This window comes from Beta vulgaris, chromosome 2 (genome assembly GCF_026745355.1).
Source record: "Beta vulgaris subsp. vulgaris cultivar EL10 chromosome 2, EL10.2, whole genome shotgun sequence".
NCBI lineage: Eukaryota > Viridiplantae > Streptophyta > Magnoliopsida > Caryophyllales > Amaranthaceae > Beta > Beta vulgaris.
The window spans coordinates 38,715,735-38,727,559 of record NC_079203.1 but is presented as its reverse complement, the minus strand read 5'-3'; the positions used below and the strand labels follow the sequence as shown (position 1 = coordinate 38,727,559).

Genomic DNA, 11,825 nt, shown 5'->3' with positions numbered 1-11,825 from the left:
GCGCTGAATACAAGTACATGTTTATTGTTACTTGTGAACTTAAATTCTTGAAGGGTTTGTTTTGTGTTCAGTTGTGTATCATCTTAAGATTATTTGCCTTTGAATGATAGTCAACTAGTTATTAAGCTCGAGTTATGGCTCGAGTTATGGCCCGAGTTAGGAAAATTTTCATCTATTACTATTATACTTTATAATGATAACACTAGATACCACTTGGTCTAGTGGTTAAGATTTTAGTTTATAAACTTGAAATCACGAGATCAAAGCCTATAGTATTATACTATGCAATTTCTAATTTTTTTTATTGTAGTCCATCATGTAGTAAAAAACCTTAGGGAGAGCGTCATTTGGTACCGTTCTTTATTTAGGAACGCCTTTTAATATATTAGTATAGATTTGTTTTTCACATTGCCAAGTATTCAATTTTTTTTATAAAAGAACAAAACATATTGAGGTTGATTGTCGTTATATTCGTGATGCTATTGAAGATGGTTCTTATCTCCTTGCAATTTGGCGGATTTTTTCATAAAGGTACCTGAAGAAAGGCAATTTAAGTTTCTTCTTCGTAAATTGTGCATTTCCAACTCTCATGCTCCAACTTGGGGGTATTAGGATGTCTTTTGCTATTTTAGCGATTTGGGATTGTTTCCTAAATTATGTATTTGATTAATATTTGTACTCTATAGTCTATATACTTTATTAACCAAAGCTAAACTACCCCAAGTTAGTGTATATATTTCAAAAATGGGCGAAAAAAACATATATATTAAAGCATGATATTAATGGGGGATAAAAATAGAAAGTAACTTAAGGATCCATTTTAGCTCAAGACTCTTTGTCTAGTTTTATAGATATATGAACTGGGCTTTTCTATAAAAGTGTCTTTTGTTAGTACACTAGTCAGATTGGCGAAAATCACAGGTTTTTTTAACCTAACAAGCTTGGTATAGTCGGTTGTAGATTAACCTTGTGGCCTTAAGGTACAAGGTCAAATCCTCCGAACCGGTAGTATTTAAGACACAAATTCCCTTTACATTTTCGCTACTCTAAGTGTATGGTCGACACTTGAGTTAAGTATAAAAGAGGGTACTAAACTTTGCAAAAAAAAAATTGCAATTTACTCACTCAAGTTGTAAAAGTTGTACTTTGCCCACTCAAAGTACAACTCTATTAACTTCAAATAAAAGAGTTTGTCTTATAAAAGACCGTCTACTTTTTAAATTAAAATTAGGCAATGGTAAGCCCAATACTAAAAAAAATTAGTCTAATAGTGACTAGGATAATTTGTTTCGGCAACTAATTTAATCCATTTAATGATTAAGTCTACTTTTATATTAAAATTAGACCGTCTCTTTTAATAATTTTTGCAAGTAAAAATCAATAAAAAAAAGAATGATTTGGCACTGAAAACGAGAATAATAATCTTTCTCTCCTCTCAAAACCAGATTCACCACCTTCCATACACCACTCCACCTCCTGTCCTTATTTTTTTAGGATCTTGTTTAAGAACCAACCCGAATTTTATTTTGTAAATTTTCTCTCTCCTCTTTTCAATTAACCATGAATTCAGAAAGGAAAAAAATATGTAAACTCAACCCTTTATGCTATTAATTCAGACAACAAAGGAGATACGTCGAAAAATAATCTCGCCGGTCAACGCCACCATGAACTCCTCTTCTTCTATCACGGGATCGACTCCTCTCGCCGCCATCTTCTCCCTAAATCAAGCTCTCTCTCATCTCAACAAAATCGACTCCTTTCACCTGCTTGAATTTCTGGTTTGCTCGATTTGATTTTCTTGTTTTTGTCGTTGAAGATCATTTGTTGTTGAAGATTATTTGTGGGGTTGGAGTTTGATTTTCTGGGTTTTGGGTTCGATTTTGGGGATTTTGGTTCGTTTTGGTGGTTGTGGGGGTTGGGATGATCAATTTTTTTGTGCTTTTCTTAGATCTGATGTTGGGGTTTTCGGGTTGGGATGTGCAAATTCTAATGTTTTTTATTAGTTCTTAGATCTGATTTTGGAGTTTGGTTTAAATTTTCTGGGTGGTCTTTTATTTGGTTGGTGGTGATTGGTGGTGGTTGGTGTGGTGGTCGGTAAACAGGCAGTGGTGAAGACTGGTGATTGATGGTGAAGGTGGTGGTGGATGTGGTGGACGGTGGTGAAAGTGGTGGTTGCGTGGTTGTCGGTGGTGAAGGTGGTGGCGCGTGTCGTGGACGGTGAGGAAGGTGGTGGTTGGTGTGAAGAGAAATGAAGATTTTATGCACAAATAATTTTTTTTTATTATTTTATTAAAGTTAACAGCAAAAGTAACGGTATTTGAGTTTGAGTACCAAAATTGCATCTTTTACAATTAGGGTGAGTAAACTGCAATTTTGGGCATAGTTGAATACCCTCTTTTATGCTCAACTCGCCAGCTTAGAGGAATTTCATCTTACCACGAGTTCTCGAAAGAGAGCCCAAAAAAAGTATGGCCCGCAAGACCAAAAACACCTTATGATTTGATGTTTAAATGAAATCCTTCTCCTTGCCATTTAAAAAACTAGCCTTTTTTGCACGCGATGCGTGCGTGAATTATTTTAGCGATTATTATTAAATTTCATCTAAACGTAATTTTGAAATATGTAACTTACAATCATCATTAGTTCTAATTAAATATCATGTTGTGTAAATACAAAATATAAAAATTACTTGATGAAGAAGCTATTTTCTTGATATTTTTATTACTTGTTAATGGATGGTATATTGTTATTACATTTCAAAGTTTAGGTAAAATTAAAAGTTTATGTCTTTGATTTTGTAATTGATTTGAAAAATGCTTTAATTATGTTAATATGTTTTTCAATCATATTTTTTTTTCTTTTAATACACATATTTTTGTGAAAGTTTATTTAGCTACTTTGAACTTTCTTTAATAACATATTTTAAATTAGAAAGGACTATGATTTAGAAAAATCTCACAATCAGCTTCCCTTGGCTTATATAATAGAGAGATTTTTTTTTCCATTTACATATATACAATTGCTATTAGCAAGAAACCTATATCTGCCTCACCATACAATTACACTGGTAGATCTAGCGATGACGGGAGGGCTTTCGCTACTTTATATGGTTAGAGCCACTTTCCATATATAACCCTTATTAAGTGTTCAACTGTTAAATCAGCATTAACAAATACAGTATAACCAGTAAAAATCAATTTTGATAAGCACAAATTAGTTTGAAACAATAGAAATCAGTAGCTGTGTATAAGAAAAACAACTACGAATTCGCGAAATTCAATTTTCCAATCGACAAAAATCAATTCTAATTAATTTCAATTCTATCAAGTTTTACCAGTAAAATTCAACCAAAAAAATTTTCACTTCTCTGTTGACAAGATAAAGAGAACATGGCCTAAGTTAACGAACATTGCTGCTGATTATCACAGTTTAAAAGAAACTTTATACTTTCTCCATTTCATATTACTCGCTACACTTTTCAATACACGGACTCCTAGGCAATTTTTGGAGAAGCGAGAGGTAGAGAGTAAAAAAAAAAAGGGACCCATGTGGGAGGAGAGAGATGGAAAAAGTTTATTACCCAAAAAGAAAATGTAACAAGTAATGTGAAACTTTCCACAATGGAAAGTGTAGCGAGTATTATGAAACAGATAAAGTATATCAATTTGGTATGAACCTTCTCATGCCTTTGCCAAACGTTGACATTACTCTTTCAGTCTAATAGAACATTCACAAATCGCTGCATCAAACTAAGAGACACTTCCACAAGCAACAGTTCGACGAGGCAATACATCATGAAAATGATAGAAGCATTGGATCATGAAAGCTGCCGCATAAGCTTAACTGAATAGTCCAGGATACAAAATCAACATAACAGCATGCAACCCTTAAGTGGTGATTGCCTGGTGGAAGGAGTTGTTCCAAGAAGCTAAAGTGAAAGAAAAAAAAAAAGTTATGAAGAGGACCACCGACAATCAGTAACAATTAAATCTATTCTGCCATTGGCTCAGGGCTTGCAGCAGCACCCCATATATCTAACAAGGAATTCTGTGGCGCCAATTCTTCGTGCCACAATGGGAGTTGGTCACCTGGGTAGAAGTTTCTGGTCGCCCCTTCTTCGTTGATCTGAAATCACACAATTACGATGTTTATTTCTTAGCAAGTGCTTTGAGCTATGTTAATCAAACTCGAGTACTCTTGTCAGACACAACACTTCGAGTACTCTTGTCAGACACAACTCCACAAGTGTTTAAGTGACCAACTCTGCTACTTTATAAAATATTACCAAGTTTTTGACCTAAAATGAAGGGATAAACGGCCATAATCATGTCGGAGGGTTAAGGATCTGACACAGTTACTTAAAAAGGTAGAATGAAGTCTGAGTAACATGATCGTATGAGAGGACAAAAGGAGGAAAAGGGTTCTTACAATGACAGTTCGAACAACACCACCACTAGCACCATCTCGAGCAATGGCAAGGGAGACTGCTTTCTTCACTAGCTCCTGAACAAGATCGAGAAATTTATAAATAAATAAGAAGTAGCAAGATCATTGCGTTTTTCAGATATTAACATTTGATTTCTACCTACTCCCTCCTCACCCTGTATAATCTCAAATTTAGAGGGGAAAGAAGCAAGGAAATATCATTATGTTGTTTTGCTGTACTGTAGCACTTCCACAGAGTTATTTATATAAAATAAAACTTGACCTCATCTGAGACTGCCAGGAAAGAAAAAATTGACAAGCTTCAAGAAATAGATTAAGTATGCCCACATTTGACAAAAAGACCACCATAACTATGAATTGCAGAGATGGGTATGAGAGAGGGAATCACAGTCTCGCCTTTTCTCCATACTTTTAACTATTATCATGATGTGGTAGTGGTTAAAAATAGCATTATCAAAAGTATTCTATCAATTAATAACGAATCTGTATCCATCATATTTTATCCATGAGACATGGAGAGAGTGAGAGACAGCCAAGAGTTCAATCAACAACATAGAATACCTCAGCTTCATCCTTGGACATTCCTTCTTTCCAAGCTTGATCAAGAAATCCATACAAATATGACGAGCCAGAGCCTGGAAAACCGTGCTTTAGCAAGTTAAGCATCGGCATTACGAAAAGGCAACAAGTACTCAAGCATAAAGAAACAAGGATAATTTTAAAGCTATAGGCAAATAACAGAAAAAATAGACACTCAGGAGACTTGTTAGGCTTAAACTCTGAAAAATGTTGGTCAGGTAAACAAGCTCACACACTTCAATCCTCCCCCGAGACTTTTACCATCATTAAGGGCCATCTGCTTCGTAGCAAGGACTCAACCTACTTGCTCACCATCAACCAGCCCTTGCAAATTTAAATTCCTTCAACTTCAACGCAGCCATACAAGTACACAGGTTTTAGGGTTTCAACATATCAAGCAAACACCTCTTCCAACTTAAGCTACTTCTGGTATATAGATTCATCATTAACGCCTTTTACTAATATCAAAAGTATCTGTGCCTATTATCTAACCATTTTCATCAAGCCATGAGAAGGAATACGAGCTGATAGAAAAGTATGGCTCGAGAAAGAAAAATACCTCCAATAGAAAAAGGCTGTTCCATAATTGTCCCACCAAGTGGAATTCCATAAATTTTACCCCCTTCATATTTGTCCCATCCTCCGACAATCATGCCTGTCTGTAGCATGTCCTGTAGAAGTTCACAAGATACCAAGTTAGCATGGAGCAAACAACCAAGAATAAATCACGAGAGTTTATTGAAGAATACGGAAATTGGCAAGATTATTCAACAGAAACCAAAATGTCACAAGGAAATAAAGGCACAAGAAACTCCATTGACTGGATTCAACAATCAGTAATTATATATTAATTTTATATAGTCATCATCTGCTCTAAAATTTTCAGAAAACCAAATAACGACGGGTCATGTCTGACAAGCTTTCAGACAGGAAATTAGAGGGAGTAGTAGTTTCATCAAGTCAATTTGGAAAATTAAGAACTAAATATAGATTAACATGAAGAGCATAAAAGTGATGAGAGTCTCAATCCGAACCCTCCAGTATTGCACATCCCATAACTATGCAAATACCTAATCATGAACAATAATATCCGTATACAAGTTATCCAACATCAAATCCTGTTTTGAGATTTCTGTCTTTTATGGAAAATAAAACTTTTAAGTGACAAACCAAAGAGTCACCTTGTTAAAGAAAAGTGTGTTCCCATATTCACTCTTACTCAGTAGGGGGCAGAAAGAAAAGAAAACTAAGAAAAAGAATTTCTCAGTATCATATCAGACACCTAAGAGAAGAAAAAAGAAGGCAAGACCAGAAAGTTCTACAAAAACATTAATTTTAGTCATGACGTGGACCAGGGATATCTGTATCAGTGACAAAGTAGAGAATAACTTGGATTACATCAATGACAAAGTGTCTGTCCTATAAAACAGACAAATAGTATCCTGGAAACACATTCTTATATCCCTTTCCTTAATTTCTTTCGGAAAATGCAGCAGGACGGCTTGCTACATATGATAAACCTATTATGAAAGGAGTTTTCATTTCAAAATTCATCTTTATCCCTTTTCTTGAGCAAGGATTCTAAAAGAGAATTGCACAGAAAAGACTAGAACAATAACAAAGCCTTCGTCCCAAAATGATTTGGGGTCGGCTAACCTGAATGGTCATAAGAAATCGTTTTTGTGACAAATGGAACTATGAAAGTAAAGGGATATAAGAGTTTCGACAAAGAGAAATGGGAGAATGAAAGACGAACAAAACGAAAAAATATTGTCGGTTATCACAAGAAAACTATGTACTTTTTTGGTAATATTAGCCAGTGCAAAGGTGATAAAAACTTGCTTTCACCTGGTTTAAGAACGAGCATTAGGTGAAAAGAGAGAAGAAAAAAATGAAGGAAAAGAAAACAAGAACACCTGCCACTGGCATGGTAAGGGAAGTCAAATAGTACACTGTACATAATTCTATCACTTCCTACACAAGATTAACAGAAGGTGGTTCGGATGAATCAGATGATATACAAAATAAGTACAATAAGAATAAGATAGAAGATCGTTAAGAAGGACAGCATCATGAAACTGATAACTCCTAAATCTGATGTTCCCTATATGTACCAAGGCAGGATAAGGCAAGTAGAACACGAGAACATTTTACACAAACAGGCACATTATAAAGACTAAAAAAGTTAAAGTGGAACCTTATTGTTATATGCTAGAAGTCTGACAAGATTCGCAGCAACTTTGACAGTAGCAGGCTGTCCCAACTGTATCCTGTTATACAATATTTTTTGGAAAAAAGGAAAGCGTAAAATTTTGATGAAAAGGGGAGCAGGACAAAAAAGAAATGATACGGATAACACTAACATTCAATATCAAATCAAATATCAAATGATAAGAACTTTACAAAGTAGCATAACATTTTAATCTGTCCAAAATAAATCTTTTGTTTCCACCATGTTACAAGAAATTTGACTAGCATAATTGCCTACCAAACAAAATTGGGAAACTACCTAGGAAATGAAAAACAAAATCAGAAGAATAATTAGGAATCGAAGCCCTCTAAAAACTGTAAACACTCCAAAAGGCTGTAAAATTGGAATGTAGTGAACCAAGAAAAATACACACTCCGAAAGGCTGTAAAATCCTGAAAGTCTCGTCCATATTTTTTTTCTTTAAACATTTCAATCCTATATTTGTTGATTAATTTATTGTCTGTTACCAACAGGACTAAACGATCCATTATTCCAATACTTCAGCTTTGGATTACATTGCACTCCAATAAAGTGGCTAGATAGCTTCCGAGTAAAGGTACATATATCGGTGATCAGATAGTCAAACCCCCACCGCACCCCCATTCAACATAGGCGAAAGCCTCGCTTGACAACGTTGGGAAATGATTCTGATTCATTTGTACAGTTATTTAAGATATAACATCTTACAGTGTCTGTTGATATGCTACATACTCATTCTCTTAGTTTGCTCCTGACTCTTCTATAGAATATATTTTGGCCTTCAGTATTGGGCCCCATCGGCCATGTGTCAGGATAGCATAATCATGATTGTTTCATCTGAAATTTCGTTTACTAATAACACTTTAGTGCAAAGAATCTTCAAAACTCCAATCCACCTCACTTATATGTAATTGTCAATACCCCGAAAGGGGGGAATTGAAAAGTGTGATGAGCAATCTAAAGCAGCAGGGATTTTATTCACTTATCCAACAAGATGAATAGATCTTTTCCTGCACATTGAGATTTTATTTATAAAATACAAATTTTGTAGCATTGCTTGCATTGATGGAAGGTACTTGTTGACAAGCTAGACAAGTTCCAGCACAGGTACTCAATCAGCAATGGGAACAAAAAAGAAAATAGAGCTCTTGAACAAAGGTAATATATTTGCACAACATGACTTTCCCCTTTAAGATAATGCTTGCAGATAAAAAGAACCAGAAACAGAAAGAAGACATCTTTACAAACTAGAGCGAAACCAGTAGCACTTTCTCTTCAACTATGGCCAATGCAGATACTCTGCCTCTACTATTTTTGTTTTGACAGTATCCATGTGAAAAAAGAGAAAAAACACCCCCACAAGAAAAGAATATTAACACCATTCAATATTAAAACCATTTCCTAAAGCAGGCTAGCAGAGAAATAATTAGTATTAGTACTATAGCTGATTGAAGTGGTGAAATCAATCCCTAGGACTTCAAAATTCAACATAAAAGTTGAAGAAGTAGACTTACGTGTGCTGATGAAGAAAATAACGTACATAATCAGATACTATCTGAGAGTCTGCAGCCTGCACATTGCCCATACTCAAACAGTAAATTATCAAAATCAGGAGCATCAACTAAGCATACACCAACCACTCGTTGCTTTAAAAACAACTACAGCAGTAACAAAAACCAAAAAGAAAAAAAGAACCAACAAGGAAGAGCTAGGTTTTTCTTTTGAAGGAATAGGAAAGGGGTGAAGGAAGAGACAAGTTTGTTGAAATGAAAATAGAAAATAAATATACCCAATATTTAGCACTCCTCAACATGCATGGCATCTCCTTAAAAGTATAAGTGATGTAATTCATCATTATATATCAAACTCACAACCATCCTTAAACTGCATACAATATAACAAAACTTATCTAGTTATGGACTGAACAGCCAACATACAGATCTATTTCCATTATGAGTAACCTAACGTAGAGAAAGTATGCCTAGGAAATAGTTCCTGTAGTCAAAATCCATCCAGACCTACTCATTGATGACTGGTCAAATTGTGACTCCAAGAACCTTAAACCCGAGCTTGATACTATATCATAAAATGCACACCTTTCAGCCAGTTCATAAAATGCACACCTTTCAGCCAGTATTGGCATCGCACAAGAGAAACTTCATAAGCAGCTCTATTTTCCAATTAAATACAATTTCATACATGTGTAAACGAAATTCTCAATACCATAACCGTTATTACAAGTACATAATCACTCCTCCACTGAGTCTAACCCAAGCTTATATCTCCAAAACTAGTTTTACAGCATGAACTTCTGAAACCTCCACAGTCCTTTGCTCCTATAATTTATTAAAAAAAATTGCACTTGAAACCCACAATACGACAAAGTAGGCGCCCCCCACATCCTTACAACATAATAAACCGTATCGTTCAGAAACACTGTGTCAACGTCAAACATATTTACCTAGCTCAAAAAGTTGTATGTTCATTTTTTTTTCTCGATCAATATAAACCTACAAAGAAGATAAAATTCCACTTACATTCCCAATGAAAAAATAATTCTCAATTCCCAACATACATTGGCTAGAATTTTGTGTTCAACACCACCTCTTCTACTTCCTACCAAAAGTAGCAAAATGTTCACGTTAACTGCCATAATTCCACCAAAAATTTCTCTATCATCTTCGTTTTCTGACACGAATCACCTAACACCTAATGTATCTCATTTCTGAAACAGCACCTACCAATAAGAAAGCACAACTGATACCCCCATTGGCTCATTCCAAGAAATGACATTTCAAAGAATGTTCATTATTATCCCATCAAAATTACCATTATATTTCAAACCACAATACCATCAATATATCACTTCAGAATCCAACGAATTTGGACTATATAACACCATCCAAACATTTTGAAAAAGTTTACCACCCACTTGGAGAATTTCGGGGAAAATTAATGCCTTGACTACAAGGGATTAAGACAAAAGTCCATTTCCAGAAAAAAAAAAATCACATCCCACCAAGTTACGAAAGCCAGATAACATGTATACTTTAACAGAGACAAAATTCTATCACTCATGCTAGTTGGCATAACTATATTATAGTAACTAAACATCCACAAGCTGACTATCACCGATGTTTCAACTCCGCTTTCTCATACAACCTGCAAGATCCCAAAACTTCTTGGGGATCATAACGCTTTTTTGGAATGAAGAAGTGAATAAAAAGTAAGTAATGGAAAAAAAAAATTGTATGGTGAAATTAAATGTTATTGGACGGTTGGGAAAGAAAAAGAAAAGATATGAAAGACACGGTTGTAAGAATAAGTTTGAAATGTGAATACAATCAGCACTCAATAGTTATGGAACTGAATGATGTACACAAAAGCCCATTTTTTATATTCTAAAGAATAAGAAGATGATAAATTTCCATCCATGTAGCTTGTCATTCATACTCAAACTAAAACTTATTCCACAAGAATCCAGCATTCCCAGTAACTATGAAAAGAAGAAAAGTTTTCCTATTATTCAACTACTTAGTCACAAGAACTTCTAACTCTAACAAGTACCGCATTTGAAAAACGAAGGCGCCAGAGACTTTGTGACTAGTAGCAGTTAGCTGAAGATGTAAATTCTAAGAAAATAAGAAACATTCCCAGAAAAATCATTTAGTATACCATTCAACCATAAGTATTATAAAGAACAGACCTATCTCAATCATGAGAAAACAATTCAATACATACAATGCAACATTAACGCACAAAATTACATACAAAAATCAAAAAATTCAACAGAAAGATTAAGATAGCATTACCGATCCAGAACGACAAACATAGACATTATCAGTAAGTTGGGTAATCTTGTCCGATGCACGATTAGCAACATAAACACCTGTAATATACAAAAAGTACATAACAAAATATCAAGCTCTACTAATTAAATCAAGTTCGAAGTTTACAAAACCCTAGAATCTAAAATCCCAAAATTTATTTCAATCCCAAGTTCCAATTAAATGAAACCCAAATCAATTAGTGCGAATTGAAGATTTAGGTCGACGAGAAATTGAAAGAAATTTTCATGGAAGTTAAGTAATTTACCAGTGCTAGTTCGAGAATCAGCGCCGAGAATAACACCGTCTTTGTAAGTGACACCAATAATGGTGGTTCCCATAGAATGAGGGGAATTGAGGCCGAGATCGTTCTCCATCTTAGTGTGCTGATGAGAGAGAAAGTGAGCTTCGCAGTGAAATGACTATGGTTTTGCAATTTGTGAGAGGGAAAATGAGAAAAAGAGAGGAATATAGATGGAGATTGCAGAGCAGTGACTTATTGAACAAGGCAAAAAAATAAAAAAGCACAAGTATGGAAAGCTAATAGAAGTACTTTTCTTTAGTACTTATTTCTTTTTCTTCATTAGCACTAATCTATGCAAATATTAGAGGTGATCATGAATTGGGTCGGGCGGCACCTTAAAAAATTTGTCCATCGGTTGGGTTGGGCCGTCCCGCTATTTCGAGTCAAAATGAGCGGGCTTTTCGTGCCGAAATCGAGAAGGGCCAAACATAACTAAAAC

The 11,825-nt window shown here is 34.9% G+C and overlaps 1 protein-coding gene across 1 annotated transcript; it reads right to left on the bottom strand.

Moving 5' to 3' along the window:
* Nucleotides 1–3,812: 3,812 nt before the first annotated feature.
* On the bottom strand, nucleotides 3,813–11,617 carry LOC104886715 (proteasome subunit beta type-6). The gene is made up of 8 exons (XM_010671199.3): nucleotides 11,351–11,617; nucleotides 11,068–11,144; nucleotides 8,770–8,825; nucleotides 7,223–7,295; nucleotides 5,585–5,696; nucleotides 5,008–5,081; nucleotides 4,429–4,503; nucleotides 3,813–4,125 (listed from the first exon to the last, which is right to left on the bottom strand). The coding sequence occupies exons 1-8, from the start codon at nucleotides 11,457–11,459 to the stop codon at nucleotides 3,991–3,993; spliced, it is 711 nt and encodes a 236-aa protein (XP_010669501.1). The 5' UTR covers nucleotides 11,460–11,617; the 3' UTR covers nucleotides 3,813–3,990.
* Between the last annotated feature and the right edge of the window lie 208 nt (nucleotides 11,618–11,825).

Excerpts from the sequence above, each read along its gene's own strand:
- LOC104886715 (XM_010671199.3), bottom strand. The coding sequence starts at position 11,459 with ATGGAGAACGATCTCGGCCTCAATTCCCCTCATTCTATGGGAACCACC. Across the intron at positions 7,296-8,769 it reads TATTTTCTTCATCAGCACAC|GATACAGTTGGGACAGCCTG; the intron begins GTAAGTCTACTT and ends ATTGTATAACAG. Across the intron at positions 4,504-5,007 it reads TGTCCAAGGATGAAGCTGAG|GAGCTAGTGAAGAAAGCAGT; the intron begins GTATTCTATGTT and ends GATCTTGTTCAG.